The sequence below is a fragment of the Pelodiscus sinensis genome, chromosome 1 (genome assembly GCF_049634645.1).
Source record: "Pelodiscus sinensis isolate JC-2024 chromosome 1, ASM4963464v1, whole genome shotgun sequence".
NCBI lineage: Eukaryota > Metazoa > Chordata > Testudines > Trionychidae > Pelodiscus > Pelodiscus sinensis.
In genome coordinates this window covers 105,512,108-105,529,791 of record NC_134711.1, presented here as the reverse complement: position 1 = coordinate 105,529,791, position 17,684 = coordinate 105,512,108, and the positions used below count along the sequence as shown (strand labels likewise).

The 17,684-nt window shown below is 39.2% G+C and overlaps 1 protein-coding gene across 8 annotated transcripts in view; it reads left to right on the top strand.

The window, feature by feature from the left end:
- The window catches only part of FGD4 (FYVE, RhoGEF and PH domain containing 4), a 183,259-nt gene extending 167,325 nt beyond the window's left edge, over positions 1-15,934 (top strand). For all 8 annotated transcript variants that reach the window (XM_006114387.4, XM_075940356.1, XM_075940334.1 and 5 more), the window contains exons 12-17: positions 2,281-2,311; positions 2,522-2,617; positions 3,012-3,137; positions 6,826-6,966; positions 7,952-8,092; positions 9,216-15,934. In XM_006114387.4, coding sequence (XP_006114449.2) covers positions 2,281-2,311; positions 2,522-2,617; positions 3,012-3,137; positions 6,826-6,966; positions 7,952-8,092; positions 9,216-9,473 — 793 coding nt within the window. In that variant the 3' untranslated portion in view covers positions 9,474-15,934. The remainder of the gene's footprint in view (positions 1-2,280; positions 2,312-2,521; positions 2,618-3,011; positions 3,138-6,825; positions 6,967-7,951; positions 8,093-9,215) is intronic.
- Positions 15,935-17,684: the final 1,750 nt, after the last annotated feature.

Sequence of the window (17,684 nt, the reverse complement as noted above, 5' to 3'; positions counted from 1 at the left end):
TGATTCAGTACCTATAGAAAAGTTATTATTCTATTAAATTGAAAAGATCTCTTCATAAAGGTAAATCTGTCTTTAATGTTTTGATTCAATAATAGATTTACTAGATGTCATACAGATCAGAAATTGTTGTGTGGTAGCAGAACACCATAGAACTTATCCACTTTATTCCACCTGGAGTTTATTAGCCAAAAGTTACTTAGTTTGCGGGAGGAAGCTTATCTAGTTTTTTGCAAACATATTGGCATGTGTTTCATAAAGTTCCTTCCAAATTGTAAAGTAATAGGTAAAATGCTATCCTAAACAGATCAATGAGACTAAACTCATCGTAATTGGTGCATAATTTACTCTTGTTGTATCATATCCATAAATCTCATCCTATAAAATTGTGGTCTCTCAGGTTAAATATTTAGTTAGCCTCGAGAATTCCCTTTTTCCAAGAATTTTACATATTTTCAGATTACTGATTCAGTACATTATAGTGTTTTGGTCACCCTCAAAAATAGATCATTTCCTACATGAAGGAATTACTTATAAGTTACTTGAGTTGATGGGCTAGGAAGAATTATTTTGTCTATTTAGCAGATTCATTTTTCCAATATTTACAGATGAAGGATGAGGAATAGGACTCTGTCCTTCTATTTTAGGATTCTAGTTCTATTGCAGGTTGCAGTAATATTACAAAATATATAAGCCTCACTGGGGGCTTTTCCATCTTATATAAGTATGTGGTCTCACCTGCACATCCCATCCTACATTTAGGAAAAAAATCTGTGTGTGTGTGGGGGGGGGGGGGGGGGGGTGCAGGGCATGGGCACTTCCTCCCTCACTTCGGTGAAGTGAGAAGCTTTAAATGAGTAGCAGAACAAAAAAACACTGTGGTGTTATTTCAAGTCATTTTCCCCTGATGGACAATTAATGAGAAATGGGGTTTGTGTTTACCCCATCACTAGATTATAATACAGGGGAGGTCTCCTGACATCAGTCCCCAAGCCCATCACCCGCTGCTGGCAGGCTGCCCCAGCAGGCAGTCTTGCCTCACCCTCTTCCCCTCCCCTCCCCCCCCAAACTGGCTTGGCTCAGGCCCTAATGCGGGGTGGTCTGCAAAGGGTGTGAATGCAACCTTTTCCTCTCTCTCTTCCCCCCCCCCCCCCCCGCCCACAGTCCTTCATGGTCTGCCATAGGACTGATTCTGCTTGGCCTGGGGAAGGCAGGAGTGGTGCATTACACCAGCCTCCCTCCTCGCCATGCTGGGAGATGGCTGAGGCTGATTCCGATTCCCTTCCCTTCCCCAAGAGCAAGGCAAGGGATGGGGCTGGGCCACAGGGGCGGGGCAGCTACTAGCCCCGCCCATAGCTCGCACCCCTCTCCCCCCACAGAAATTTCTGTGTGTGGGCCTGGGGCTGCTTGCCCAGCTACTGTTGGCTCACTTGGTGGCCCATGCGCTGGCTCTTGCTATGGAACTCCATTCCTGTGCAGCCGGGAACAGCCGCAGGGCTGGGTCTTGGACCCTGGCCCCGTGTAGCCCCAACTGGGCTGCTGACTGTCCCACCCAACTTGCCCTCTTGCCCTTGGGCTTCTGGGCTTTCTGCTCCAGGAGCATCCGTGGTCCTACATGACCATGGATTTTGCCAGGCCAGAGAGTCCCAGATTTTGGAGGAACAACCTGTAGTGCTTTTACTTGGGTACCAGGCCTATTTTCATAGGATTTGATGTTAGAGGCCTTCCTGAGATACTTTGGTGGAAAATGCTTACTATAAATCTTCTGTCCCAGTGAATAAAAGGGAACCTATATATGCTTTGTTTATGGAGTTAAAACAAATTTCTATTAGATACTATCACCCTATTATTCAACCCATTTGGTTTCTACTCTTGTTTCTTTTAAGGTTATTTTAGGAAGAGAGCGGCAGGGAAAAATTGTCAGTATATCAAGATTGTGGTTCATTTACAGCATCTTAAACTTGCACTGAAATGTGCTTTTTATACATACTGTACTTTAAGAAAGTTTAGTGCTGGAAATGCCATTATTGTATAATATTTAAATATGCATTTAAGATTATAATTAAATTCAACTTCAAAGATAGTCTGTTAAATGTACCAAGCCTCAATCCATGATTCTGATGCAATTTTTAACTAGACAGTTTCACTAGCACTATTTTTTATAAATGTTGGAATCATTTTGAAGTCTCTCAGCTTCTGTTGTAAGTTAGTTTCATTAACCAACTACCATAGGCTAATGTTTCCTGTACTAGTTTTATAATAATATGTCAATGTTTGTTTTAGTTCTGAACAAGATAAGGAAGAATGGATAAAGGTAAACACATCTACATTTTGGCTTTTTTAAAAAATGCAAATTTTATTTTGGGGCTGTACTTGAGGTTGTTCAATGTAAATATTAACTTCTGATGTAATCAAATGCTGATCATATTAGTTCACGTTTCTGGTAACGTTAGTCAAAGTGCAATTTCAAAGAGTCTATTAAATATTGTATGTTTGCAACATTTATCTGTTGTATTTATAATAGGCTCTTCAGAATACCATAGAAGCTTTTCAGCAGAGGAATGAAACCTTCAGAAATGCCATTGCAAAAGAGTATGAGGACATGCCCATTGAAGTTTCTGTAAGTTGGGTTGTTGTAGCTTAATACAACTGGTGCCTTTTTTGTCCTTTTCCAGTTACAAATGGCATATTGCTGGAGTGTGTCAGAAGCTTCATATGCAGGCTTAAGATTCCTATGGAAATGCAATTACAAAGTAATCATTTTTCTGGTCAGCTATTTCCATTCATGATGCCAGACCATGCCTTATAAACAATTCTGTTCTTTCTAGAATGAATGGTGGAGCGTCCTTTCAGCCATGTGTTATAATTTTTGACTAGATTCTTTGTTAGTTATCTTTCCCATAGATTTCAAAACATAGCTTGAGCTGTGCTTTGCCATTTCCTTTCCAGAGGAAGAGAATAATTATTTTATCTACCAAAAATACTGCACAATTGGCCTTCTTTTCCCTCTTCAGAGTGCTGAGCTTGGGAAGAGAGCACCAAGATGGATCCGAGACAATGAAGTAACAATGTGCATGAAATGCAAAGAGCCCTTCAATGCACTGACAAGGAGAAGGCATCATTGTCGAGCATGTGGGCATGTAAGTGCAAAGACACATTTGCTAGCTTGGAACCAAACAGCAGAACAGATCTAACTAACTATTTAGAAGCTTCAGAGGGGTAGCCGAGTTAGTCTGTACAGGATAAACTTAAAAAACAACCAATAGTCCGGTAGCACGTTAAAGACTAATAAAACATGTAGATGATACCATCAACATGTTTTGTTAGTTTTTTAAAGTGCTACCATACTGTCTGGGGTGTTTTTTTTAAAGCTTAACTGTTAAGAGACCCCCATCTAGTGGCTGATGGTTGTTCATGTTACTGCAGCAAAGACTTCAGCTGTGACTTTTTGGGGTTTGTGAGAAGCAGCACCATTAGGTGAGCCAAAAAGGAGAAAAAGATGGGCAAAATTTACCACGTATTCTTAGCAAAGATAGGTATTTGTGTAAGATTTGCAAACTGCCTAAAATATTAGGCTATACAACATGAACTATTACCTATTTACTCACCTTGGGTATGTCTACACTTGCACCCTAGTTTGAACTAGGGATGCAAATGTAGGCATTCAAAATAGTCAATGAAGCGGGGATTTAAATATCCTATGCTTCGTTAGCATAATCTCGGCCACGCGCTATTCTGAACGCCAGCTGATTCGACAGTGAAAGTGCACTCTGGGCCCCGTTAGTTCAAATCAAACCCCTTGGTTTGAACTAACGGGACCCGGAGCGCACTTTCACTTTCGAATCAGCTGACGATAGGAATAGTGTGCAGCTGAGATTATGTTAATGAAGCGCGGGATATTTAAATCCCGGCTTCATTGACTATTTCGAATGCCTACATTTGCATCCGTAGTTTGAACTAGGGTGCAAGTGTAGACATATCCCTTAGGACTCACTATAAATAGAAGAAAAATACCTCCCAACAAGTCATTTCTTTTTCCAGTAAAAGTTGGTGCAACTTCTTATTTAATAATATTTTTTTTTTTTAAAAAAAGGTTGTCATCTTGGAGATTATCCTTGATGAGTTGCTTGGCCTACAGTTACATGTCTTTACTACACGCTTAGCTTTACTTTTCTGCTTTGTACTATGCTTCAGGCATTTTTTCATTAGCTCTTTATGGTTAGCACTAAGTCTTCTAAGCTAGAGGAAGCAATCCAAAGAACTATTAGAAGTGCCCACTTATACTTATGAAGACAATTCTTTCTCCTTCTACATGGTTGGTGATTCAAGGAATTCTTAATGGATTCCTTATTGTATTATCTTCAGTGTGTGTCCCTCCATTTAATTGTTTTGTGGGGATATAAATAGTATTTTAAAGGCTGATTGAGTTTGATGCCAGATATCTTTTCTAGAAGTTAGTCAGTTTTGCTCACTTAGTCTTCAACCAAAATCCATAATGAAAAATAACATCTGTTTTGATGGTGTATCAGAGTGCTTCAATTCCACTTGTGTACTGTTCTAGTTAGCTACTTTCAACAACCATAAAAACAGTTATTTTTATTCTCTTCCATTTTTCATTCTTGGCGTCTTCTCCTCGGAGGAATATTTGCTGTTGAAAAATATTTATAATAAAAGGCCATCCTCCCACGCTATTTAGGAGTCTAGCTTTCTTATTTTATGCTATTTAAAGAAAAATGTTCACTGTCAGAATATAACATCAGACTATTACATCAGTTCCTCACTTGGGATTTTTTTTTAAGTAGGAAGCTGTGTGCTTAGATTTAATAAAGTTAAAAGATGTTTGTTTCGTAGAATCATAGAACACTAGAACTGGAAGGGACCTTGAGAGATCATCAAGTCCAGTCCCCTTCCCTCATGGCAGCACCCAGTACCATCTAGACCAGGAGTGGGCAAACGGGCTTCCGTGGGCCGGATTCGGCCCGCCAAGTGGTGTGATCCAGCCAACGGAGGCCCTGCTGCTCCCCTGTCCCCAGGCCAATTAGGACCTAGGAGCGGAGGAGCACGCGCAATTTCCTCCCTGGCAGGACCATGCAGCACTTTGAAGTGCCATGCGCTCCTTGCAGGGCAGGAGGAGACATCATGCACTCCCGCACCCCAAAGCCCTGGGGGGCAGGAGGAGCACGCAAAGTTTCTTCCGCCATCCCCCCGCCCTACCTGCCCCCAGGCCCTGATCGGCCTGGGGGCAAGGGGAGTGCATAAAGCCTCCTCCCGCCCTGCGGGGGCAGCCCGAAAGCATTCTGGCCCCCACCTCCTCCAGGGCAGCCCAGAAGCTTCAAAATTTTTGAAGTGGCCCCTGGCCAAAAATTATTGCCCACCCTGATCTAGATCATCCCTGATAGATGTCTATCTAACCTGCTCTTAAAGATCTCCAGAGATGGAGATTCCACAACCTCCCTAGGCAACTTATTCTAGTGTTTAACCACCGTGACAATTAGGAAGTTTTTCCTAATGTCCAACCTAAACCTCCCTTGCTGCAGTTTAAGCCCATTGCTTCTTATCCTATTCTCAGAGGCCAAGGAGAACAATTTTTCTTCCTGCTCCTTGTTACACCTTTTAGATACCTGAAAACTGCTCTCATGTCCCGTCTCAGTCTTCCCCTTTCCAAATTAAAGAAGCCCAATTCTTTCAGCCTTCCTTCATAGGTCATGTTCTCTAGACCTTTAATCATTTTTTGTTGCTCTTTTCTGGACCTTCTCCAATTTCTCCACATCTTTCTTGAAATGCAGTGCCCAGAACTGAACACAATACTCCACTACCCTACGTTTCCTCCCCGCCGTGGTGGCAGCAGACCTCCCAGCCTTGGGGGTATGAGGCTTCTCCTCCTCAGCTGTAGGGGCTGATTCCTTATCTCCTGTATCAAGAGCATAACGGTTTCCCAGTACGACAGTAAGAGGGTTGGGGGCAGGGTGGAGCACTGCCTGCTGCGAGAAATGACCAGCTGCCAGTGTCCCCCCTGAGCTATCTCGTCCACCAGTGGTGTGTCAGCAGTCTTGTGGAGTAGGACTGCTACCTCAGCTGTCTTGACATGAATAATAAATAAAGCAATTCAAAGGTTCAAATAAAGCAATTTATTTTACAAAACACAGTGTGATTTCATGTTGATTGGAGTGTGTAGAGCTATTGCCCTCCACCCACAGCCCAATCAACATTCAGCTGTAGCCTGTGATAGCCTCAGAGTGAAAACAGGTAGTGCGTATATAATGTGTGGATGCAGCCCATGTAACAGTGAAGGCTGTGTATGTGGCTTACAATAGTAAATAGATGTATCCCTGGCATAGAAAGGGAAATAGTAAGCGTACCTCTTCAGTTTTTCTTCCAGGGAAAGGACCATGAGACTGAGTGAATATATCTTATACTCAAACTGTCATTAATATTGATGTGAAGATACAATTTTGAAATTCCAATTTATTTCAGTGGAACTTAAACATGTGCTTAACTTTAAGCTCATTGTTTAAGCACCCATCCTTAACAAGGGTGATTTTTCTGAATCAGGGCCTAAATTGTAGAACAGTTAAAAGAATCCTAATACTGATTTTTTTTTTTTAAGTCCAGCAATTTGAAAGGTAAAAAGCACTCTTATTTGAGTAACAGTGATATAGCTGGAAATGGAGTGGCTTTTAAATTACAATTGGTACGCGAGAGAGCCCTGCCAATGTCAGAAGACAGTATTTACCCCTCAGTTGAGTTACATCTTAGTAGATTTTAATTGATAAATTTGATTTTGCTAGTAATTTTACTTGCTTAAAATTTTGGTTTTTTTTTCTTGAGGTGGTTTGCTGGAAATGCTCTGATTATAAAGCTCATCTTGAATATGATGGCAATAAAATGAACAAAGTTTGTAAAGACTGCTATCAGATTATAATGGGTTGCACAGAGAGTGAAGAAAAGAAGAAGAAAGGCATCTTGGAGGTATGTTCTCCCTAAAGGGTGCCTGGGGGGAGGGGTTGGAGGCTCAAGGCTTGGGGCAGTCTTGGATAGGAGGGGGAAGGACTGTGCACTCTCAGCCGTCCCTTTTCACCTGCCTAGTGATTCTGTCTCTTTTCTGTTTGGTTTTGAGAGAAGCAATCCCATTCCAGGCACATCCCATGTTCCTGGCACAATCAAACCCTTGAACAGACAGACAGATGGATAAACTCTCTCAAATATATACTATGTGGTCAAGACAGTTTTTATTAAATTGCTATTTGTGAGAAATGCATTAGTCCCAAATTCATGCAAATAAAATCTTAACACTACACAATTGTGCATGTTCTCCCTCTACAGATTCCCAAGATGCCTTGAGTCCAAGTAATAGGTCTTAATTGTCAGTCTTCTCCCATTAATGTATTTACTGATTTCTTATGGGTTTATGCAGGGGTATGGTTTCATTTCAATATGATCATGAAAATGCATTTCTGTTGGATGCTTTCATAGGATGCTAAAATAGAAGAGTAATTGTGGTGGGTTGCTGGTACGATTTGGATGCTTCATGGTAGGCATGCTAGAAATAAGAGATTATTTAAATATTAAATAACTCAGCAACTACGCATTGGTGAAGGTAGGTTAAGATTGAGTCTGCCACCTACACTTGAAATTTTTTGGAGAAAGCAAGGCAGATTGGGCATAACTAAGGGGCAGAGGCTGAAATATATATATGAATATATGAGATACGTTTTTATTTTTCATGCACTCAGTCCTGAGGCTTTTATGCAGTCTTCAATCAGGCAAACTTCCATGATCTTCAGCAGACATTTGTGGAGGTTTTAAACTTTTAAAACATCCCTCTGAGAAGCTTCCATGGATTGTTATAAATGGTGTTAAATTTAATTTGTCTGCTTCAGTCTTCTCAATATCATGAAAACTCTAATTTTTCTTAAAAATTTTCCTTCTGACATCGTTGTATTGTTCCCCACAGATAGAATCAGCTGAAGTCTCTGGAAACAGTGTCATTTGCAGCTTTCTTCAATATATGGAAAAATCAAAGCCTTGGCAGAAAGCTTGGTGTGTTATTCCTAAACATGAAGCTCTTGTGCTGTACATGTATGGTGCTCCACAGGTATGTAGAGAGGAAATGGAGAAAAAACATAGGAAATCCTTCACCCTCCACTACCCTCTGCCCCATTGTAGCATCTGTGGAAAGACATGTAATGTGAGATTAAGGAAAAATCTGTATACATAGTGGTGTTATAACCATGTAATTCCCAGGCTATTAGAGACACAAAATGAGTAAATTAGTATCTTTTTATTAGTCCAACTTTTGTTGGTGAGAGAGACAAAAGTTTTAGCTTATACAGGCAGTCCCCGGGTTACGTACAAGATAGGGACTGTAGGTTTGTTCTTAAGTTGAATCTGTATGTAAGTTGGAACTGGCGTCCAGATTCAGCCGCTGCTGAAACTGATCTCCAGTTCCGACTTACATACAGAATCAACTTACAAACTCCAAGCGTCCCCAAGTCAGCTGCTGCTGAAACTGATCAGCGGCTGATTCCAGGAAGCCCGGGGCAGAGCAACTCTGCATCGGGCTTCCTGGAGTCAGCCGCTGGTCAGTTTCAGCAGCGGCTGAATCAGGACGCCTGGGGCAGAGCAGCTGGGGTGCTGCTGGGTTGCTCCAGTAGCACCGCTCCTTGGCGCTACTGGACCAACCCGGCAGCACCCCAGCTGCTCTGCCCCAGGCGTCCTGATTCAGCCGCTGCTGAAACTGACCAGCAGCGGCTGAATCAGGATGCCTGGGGCAGAGCAGCTGGGGTGCTGCCGGGTTGGTCCAGTAGTGCCCAGAGCGGCGCTGCGGGACCAACTGGCAGCGCCCCAGCTGCTCTGCCACAGGCATCCGGAGAAAAGCCTAGTCTGCTGGCGGGGGGCATACTTGCTGCGCTCCGCCCCCCCCGCAGACCAGGAGGAAGCCGGCAGGGGGGCAGCCCAGACGCGCCTGGGCTGCTCCGCTGCCGGAGCCCCTCCGCGGCTTTGCTCCGCGTCTTCCTGGTCTGCAGACCAGGAAGACACAGAGCAGCTTTTCTCGCCCTGTTCGTAACTGCGGATCCGACATAAGTTGGATCCGCGTAAGTTGGGGACTGCCTGTACAGAGTTCTTCTTCAGGCCTGGAGACAGTCAAGGAGTTGTTTTCAGCCTGTATTGTGTACCAAAGCAGGTTGTTACTGGTTTTTTTTTTTTCTTTTTCCTAGGATGTTAAAGCTTTGGCTACAATTCCACTACTGGGCTATGCAGTAGATGACACTCCAAGAAGTGCTGACCTCCCGCATAGCTTTAAACTGACTCAGTCCAAATCTGTGCACAGCTTTGCAGCAGACAGTGAGGAACTGAAACAGAAATGGTTGAAAGTCATCCATTTAGCTGTCAAAGGTGAGACACCAGAATGTCACAATGAATTGCCGACAAGTTTAGAGGAGCAGCCTGAATCATCTAAAAAATCTGAATGCTGAAGCTCAAGACCATGATCTGTTTTAAAAAAAATCCAGTCAGATTCTTGGTTAATTTTTCTTTGTACAAGCAAAAGAAGCAAATTCTCCTAATTACTACATGCATCTCTTAGCACTTTATGTTGAAAAGATACTGATCTATTTAGAGATCACTTTCTTATATTTATGTTCTGTCAATAAAGTCAATGTACAGACCCATTTCACCGATGATTTTTTTTTTAAGAAAAAACATAAAATGCCATTAAAAGAACAAAACCCTATTAACGTTAGTGTACTTATTGTTTGTCTCAAAATAAATTGCATTGTATGATTCACTTGCTATTGGGCAAAACTTTAATAAAGAATGTGGATAGTTAATGCATCCTTTACATGTTAGGTCTTTAGCAGTAAAAAAGATATACCTCTGCATCACCAAAATAGATCTGTAGAGAAATATACAGGGACAATTTGATTTATTGTATCTAAGTTTATAGAACTACTTACACAATGCTGTACATATGTTATATTCACTTTTTTAATGCAAATTGATTTTACAGTTTTGGCTTTTAAAGTCTGTTTCAGGAAAACAATTTCATTTTCAGTTTGGAAATTAATTGCTAAATATGAAAAATAAGTACAATATATGTACAGTATTAGAAAAAATTGTACTTGATTTTGCTTTGACTTCGTGACAAAAGGTTCTTATTAGTCTATAATTTATTTAAAATAAAGCATGTTTTCTCTTGCAAATTAAACAAAGGGTTCTAAATTGATGTCACTATTTAGTGATTTGTTTAACTAGCTTTCCCCTACTGATCTTGCTAATTTTGTGCATTAAGAATTTTTTAAAATAGTAATTTAAGTGGCATGTAATGGATTTGTCAGTTCCAGCTGTGTTTTTTAAAAAAGAATAGTTTTTTTTTTTAAATAATTTTGTTCTGTGCCTGTTACCTTTCTGAAGGTACTGTGCTACCTTTTTAAAATACAATATGTGCTTTAGCAATTAGCATCTTGGTCTTAAATGAACTTCTGGGATCTCATAATTTTTGCCTATATGGTCATTGAAACACTTGGACATGTTTAATATGTTTTAACTTTCACAAATACACATTGCATCAACTGGTAAGAACTAAAAACCGTCTGCTAGGATTATTACGCATCATACTGTATGTCAAACTTCCTTGCATGCACGCTGATGAAAAATCTTGACTTGCATGAGTAGTCTTGATTCTTGTTGAGTTCAGTAGGACTGCTCTTGGAAGTAAAGACTTGCCTGTGAGAGGCTTTGACTATTGGGCCCATGATGAATCTTCATTTCTAATAGTCTTTTATATAGATGCAAATGACTCTGCTATAAGAGAATTCCACTCTATTATTCTGGATGGACTATATGACATGATAGTGCATATACAATGAGTGGCTCTTGAATGGAGCAAGTTAATCAATTCATGACTTAGAAAATAAGACTTCTTTTGAATTTTCTTTAATATAGCAATTGAGATGATCCCAAGTCACAAAATGTAGATAGTCTTCTTTAAAACTCTGTGAGATAAAGCCAGAGTTTTGAGTGCGTCCATTTTTTACAGTTAGATAAAAATGAGTAATTTGAGTTCAGATTTATTTTATCCCAAAATTTCATGGTCATTTTAAGACAGACATTACTTTTTTTAGCATTGAGGGTGAAAGATTATACTTCAGTCACTTGTACTTCTACAGTAATTTACCTAATGTCATTTAGTTCTGTTTGTATTGCCTAATACCCAGGGTGAACAGGGTAAACAAAAGACAGTCACAACAAATAGTGTACTAACATACCTCCTATGCAAGTTCTTTGAAGTCAGTGGCCCAGATTCTCCTCTCAGTTGTACTACTGGCAGTCTGGTGTAATGCTCTGACTTTAGTGGAATTAGTGCAGATTTCTATCCATGTGAATCAGAATCTGGCCTCATAAAATTGTCCAGGATTATGGCATTGTAATTTGCCCCTTGGTCTTGGTCCAGGCTGTTCTGCATGTAATCCTGTTCACTACATTTTTAAATGGAGTCTCCAATGTACCATCATTGGGGAGCCTCTGAAAAACCACAGGTAGACGGGGCCATTTGTCGGGAAAAAAAAACACCTTTTTCTCAAGATCCTGTAAACCTTGATATTTGAGGAATAAGGGATCTTGCGAAAAACAGTTTTTTCTTGACAAATGGCCCCATCTGCACAGGGCTTTTTAGCGGCAAAATCTCTGCCGCGAAAAGAATCGGAAGAAGATATGCAAATAGGGCACCACTTGCATATCCTCTTCTGCAAAAAAAAAAAAAAAAAAAAAAACAGCGTAGACATAGCCAAAGTGCTGGGTGACTTGGCTTTCTCTGCAGTAGCGTTGCTGCTTTTTTTTCTACATGTTCCGAGGGGACACAGAACCATCCAGGATCGGGGCATGGAAACACCTAGGCTGAGCTCTGACCAGAAAGAACTACCTGGAGTCCGTATTTTATCGTTCCATGTCAATTCTCCTCCATGGAGATCCACCTTCAAAAGGAGTTCCCAAGGGAACTGTTGGTTCTGGGGACCTGGTTCTCAGTGCATCTTGAGGGGGATATCATTGCCCATTCTCAGGAAATGATGTAGATTCTTTATGGTTGGAGGTTTCAGGGCCTGTTGCGTGACTGGACAGCTCCCTTACCCACACAGTAGAAAAGGAATCCTATAAGGAAAACCTCTTTTATTCTCTTTTGCTCCCCTCCCACTGGAAGGGATTATCTGGATGGATGATGATAATATATAGCACTAATAAAGTGCTCCATTTTTTCAAAACATATCCCAAACATCAACTTGGTCTTCTTTATGAGGCATATAAGTAGCCAGATATTTTTCCCTTTTTCCCAGACAGGGAAAATTGAGAAGCAGAGATTTGTGTCTGATACTCTCAAGAGAGCCTGAGTATCTACAATGTCTTTAGTTGGAGCTGTGGCAAGTAGTCAGCACCTCTGAAAGTCTATGCCCTAAATTACTACTTCCAAAATCAGACTATGGATTAGGGAATAGGCCAAAATCAGAAATCTGGTGTTCAAGTAGCTGGTCTCTTTTTCTCATTCCTGTTCCATGGGAGCTCATTCTGAGCCATTAAAGTTTGTGTGAATCAGTAATTAAGTTTTTGACTCAAGTAATTTATTTCACTTTATTACCATAAGTTTGCTCAAAACCTATTCCTTTCTCAATGAACATGTAATGGGAGACTCTAAAAAGCAAGAATTATTTGATTGTGTGTGTTCTATGAGTATAAACACTTGCCCACCGTTCTAAAAACAAAATACAGTAAAGGACAGAGGTTGCTTTTCTGGAGCAAGTGGTGACTCAAAGTATTTTACTCAATACCTCAAAGGCTAATCCACATAATCACATGCAAAAGCTCCTGTTTAATTTGTCTGCAAAGAGACAAAATAAAAGTAGTAACTCTTATGCTTTAATTCCCATGGTGTTAGGACATCTGATGTACAAAGAAAAAATGTTTCCAACCTGACAACTTATATTGTGGTCCAAATGTCATCCCAAAGTGAGGTTTTTTTAAAACCAAATTCCCTAAAGAAAACCTTTATTAATGTTAACTTTAGTTGCATGAAGAGATGCTACCATATGTGTAAGTAACAAATGGGCATTCTTTTATAATTAATGTGAATGGCTACATTATTTTAGCTTTGCCACCCCTATTTTTGAAATTTGTCATTTTAAAATGTTTTATGTGATAGAGAATATATTTGTGCAATTTAGAGCTTATCAAATATTTGACTACTTACTGCGTTAGTCAGATTTAACTTTCCCCCCTTATATTCTACCAAAATGATGGCTAGTCAAAAAGCTTTAGTTGCATATATTCGTCAAATAATGATAAAATGTACAAAATAACTTTCAACAGATTTTTCTTATCTGCAAGCACATAATTTCATTTGGTAACCCTATGCATTATTTTTAATATGTCTTCAACATTTCTACACTACTGTTCCTGTATGTTCCATTATGGCTTCAATAATTATACTTGAATGAGTAAGGGCAGTTAAAGCCTGTAGCACAGGGGTGGGGAACCAGAGGTCTGGGGGCCAGATGTGGCCCCCAGCTTGTCTTGATCTAGTCCCTGAGGTTCAGGGTTCCTCCTCCCCCCATCATTGGGGAGCCCATGCTGGTTGAGGGTGGGAGGGCAGTGGTTTCTCACTTTCCCAAAAAAGGTTCCCCATCCCTGCTGTAACATCTTGCAGCTTCAACTCTATTGACTTTGATAGGACTATTTTTTGTGTTTAAATACCCCAATTCAAAAGGATTTTTTCCCCAAAAAAACAAGCACTGAAAACATTCTCTTCCTTTAGGAGTGGAATGTTAAAATATTTAAAATGCAATGTGCATGCACACACAATTACAGCTTTTTACAAAGAGGCTCTCAAAACTCTTTACTACTGTTTAATAAACCTCATAATACCCTTGTGGGGTTAGAAGTGTATTGATTCTTCCATTTAATATAGGGAGTAAATTGAGGCAGAGATTGAATACAAAACAAATACCCCAAATATGTATAGGCTTTAGAAGAGGTTACTGACAAAGATTCAAATAGGTTCTAAGTAGAGTGGTCAAAACTCTGAATCTTGAAAAGATGCAGAAAAATTCAAGAAGTTTTTTATGAAATCTTTCTTCATTTTTACTAGGTCTGTAGTTGACCAAGCTTCTGTTTCCCCCTTGAAATTAGAGGAAATTAAAAAAAAAGTTGTCTTCTCATTTTTTAAACCAGTTCTAAGAAGATCTGTTTTCTTAAAGGAAGTTTTAAAAACATTAAATATATAAACAATTGAGACCCATCCATGAAAAGTATATAGGCGCAGCTGTGTAAACTGGCATAGCTCCAGTGGAGCCTAAACAGCTGTGAGATTTTACACTTGCTCTAGATGTTGCATATATTATCTGAAGGCATGCTTATGGGAACTAGGGTCACTCCATCTTCAGGCATGCTACAGCTATTGTCATTCACCTGGAATCACAGGACAAGATCCAGCTCAAAATTGAGTTCAAAATCCTATCAGTGTTGCAACTCCCAAAACTACTAACAATGGTATAAGTGAGAATAAGGAGATGGAAGTCCTTGAGAACAAATCATTTGCTTTCAAATAGATTATCCAGATAAAGTATGGGAGTGGACAAATAACAATTGTATGAGAAGAATCTACTAATGCTCGAAAAAATAGATGAGGTATATATGGCTCTAACTGTGTTTGTAGGCTTACAATGAACTATAAAGAGCTGTTTTATAGTGCTGTCATCTACTTCTTGGCCATATTGATAAGAGAGAGCTAATTTACCCATGCAGTTCTGAGCCATTGGACTATAGTGAAATATATTCTTTGGATGGAAATTTACATTTGCCAATCAGATTTCTTCTTAGTCCTGTCTCTCTCCTTTTTATAAAACAATGGGAAGGCTTAATAAATGTATCTTTTTAAGACAATTATAATAGACCAATCTGTTTCAGACTGCATTTTACAATCAAAATTACACTGTGAATTAAAAATATAAGTAATCTTTTGACACAGTTGTATATACTTTAATGGGATAAAAATCAATGCGTAAGTAGACCTACTTTAATTGCCTGTTTCCAACTGATTTATAAGCTGAAATTCAGTCTAAATATACAGCTAAATAGTCAGTCATTTTTTTGTACTGTCTCTTTATTAAATTATGCACAGATTTATTCATGGCCTTGTCATCACCATCCCTTCAAATAAACGTAGATTGTTTTTTCTTGTCTAAATAGTGAAGCAAAGGATGTCCATGAATAAAACATGTTGTTTCTATCAATGTGTGATACTAACCTAGTTCAATTTATAGTTTATTCTTGTGGATTCATTAACTATTTATGGTGGAATATTTAAGAAAGGGGAGGAAACGGTGTCAAAGCATCTTTTACACAGAGGTGCCATAATGCTTAGAGGAAAGAGGGCAAGTTTGTTATATATGAATAATCATTTGCAATTGAAGAGTAGTATTTTACATACAGTAAGATATCTCCAATTAAGCTAATGGAAATTTGAACTGTTTATTTTTTTGGGAGTTGCATCAGCCCCAGTGTGTCATGTCAGACATACATGCCATGCATTAGAATCTCTCAATTATGAAAATACTGTTTGCAGTTTAATTTGGAAAAAAATGAATTTTATTTTGCTTTAAAAAAATCCTAATAAATTAGGTATAAATTTGCTCTGACTTAACACTGAATTGCAAAATTTCAGAAAAGAGGCAAAATTTGAGTTGTGCAAATAAGCGGTAATTTTTCTGGTCAAGAAATATATGAATGTAAAATATTTGCAGATATTGTATATATTTTGTGTAACATATGTACATTTGGTCATAAAGATGGGAGTTGGCATATTGTAAAATTAAGCACTTTAATTCTTGTTCAATACTTAGTTTGTATGCCATAAAATAAAAACATCATTAAATAAGTACTGTTGATAATCTCTCCATGATTCATTGCTGTTCTGATATATGATGTACAATACAACATTGAGCATATGGAGGACACTTGAAAATAAGGCATGCGAACACAAAGTTGTAATGGCTTAATTTTAACTGTGATCTTAAACCAGTGCAAAAGGTTGTGTGGATACTTACTTTATTTTAAATCAGGGGCTTATTTTGATTTAGGAAATGGTGCAAACAAATTCTGTTTGATATTGTGAAGCTACTATGTATTACTATGAAACATATTGCATCATGGATGTCCTTTGATAGGGTGGTGGGAAAGAATAAAAGACAGTCATTGACTTAATATGTTTAACCATTGAAATGTAATTCCTCTAGACAATATTACCTACCTAAGCACTAGCTTGTCAGGTCAGAAATTACCTTGACACTGAAGTCAGATTCTTCTTTATAGAATTGTAGTAAAAATTCCCAAAATATTTTTAAATGGAATTCTACAGAATTCCATGTAGTCTCTCTAAACCAGGGAGAGGTTTCCTGCATGAGACCACTGCAAGAGACACTCCAGTTGGATATAAATTGGTATCAGTAGATTATCACCAAAAGAACAGCCTATGTACATATAAACATGAAGAGCTAATTTACTGGCAAAGGTTAAAATTATTTGGACTAAAATAGTTTTCAAGCTGTATCTAATAAAAATAAAACTCGTATGACTGTGTTAAACTATCATGTTTTTCCCATTAACAGGAATACTTTTCTACATACTTGGCCTGTGCAAATTACGAGATATCAAAATAATTTATACTCATCATCTTTAGTATTCTTAACATATTTGAAGAATTATCAGGTAATGCTTCAGTCTTCTCTCTCAAGACTAAATGTGTCGAGTTTTTTTAAACCTTTTTAACCTTTCCCCAGAGGCGAGGTTTTTCTAAACCTTTAGCATTTTTGTTGATCTGCTCTGCACTCTTTTATTTGGTCCAAATATTTCCTAAAGTGTGGCACCCAGAACTGGACATAGTACTCCAGTGTTTGATTGCCCCATAATGAACAACTTTGCAATAACATGGAGGAAATTTCTTTCCAGCTCCAGGCAATTAGTGCTTGATTTATGTCTAGAAGATAGAGGGTTTGTGAATTAATCACTCAACTGTACATAGTATTCTTAATAGACATATGAACAGGTGGGGTTTGATCACTGAACGACTCTGAGAAGTGTCTAGTCTATCACAATTTCCCACCATGTGAAGGGAAAAAAAATAACAGAAACCCATGTCAGGCTTACGAGTTTTGGTTGGACATATTCCTGGAGGTTCTATCACATGATAATCTTCAATGCCTAAAGATTCCAGGACAATCATGGCAGTTGGAAACCCTACAATAGTCACTAAAACTCAAGAGAACCAGAGAACAAGAACTAGGAAAAACTTCCTCTCTCCCCGTCTTCAGTGTGCTGTTCATCCAACTTTCAAGTCAAGCTACTTGGAGGTCTCATTCTTTTTTTTCCTCCACCCTCACTGTGCTCAATTCTGGAGCAAGAAAAAATTCCTAACTGTCAGGGTGGTCAAATATTGGAATAAATTGCCAAGGGAGGTGGTGGAATCTCCCTCTCTGGAGATATTTAAGAACAGGTTAGATAGACATCTGTCAGGGATGGTGTAGACGGAGCTTGGTCCTGCCTTGAGGGCAGGGGCTGGACTCGATGACCTCTTGAGGTCCCTTCCAGTCCTATTATTCTATGATTCTAAGATCAGCAGAGCTTCTGATTGCTGTTGAGCTGTC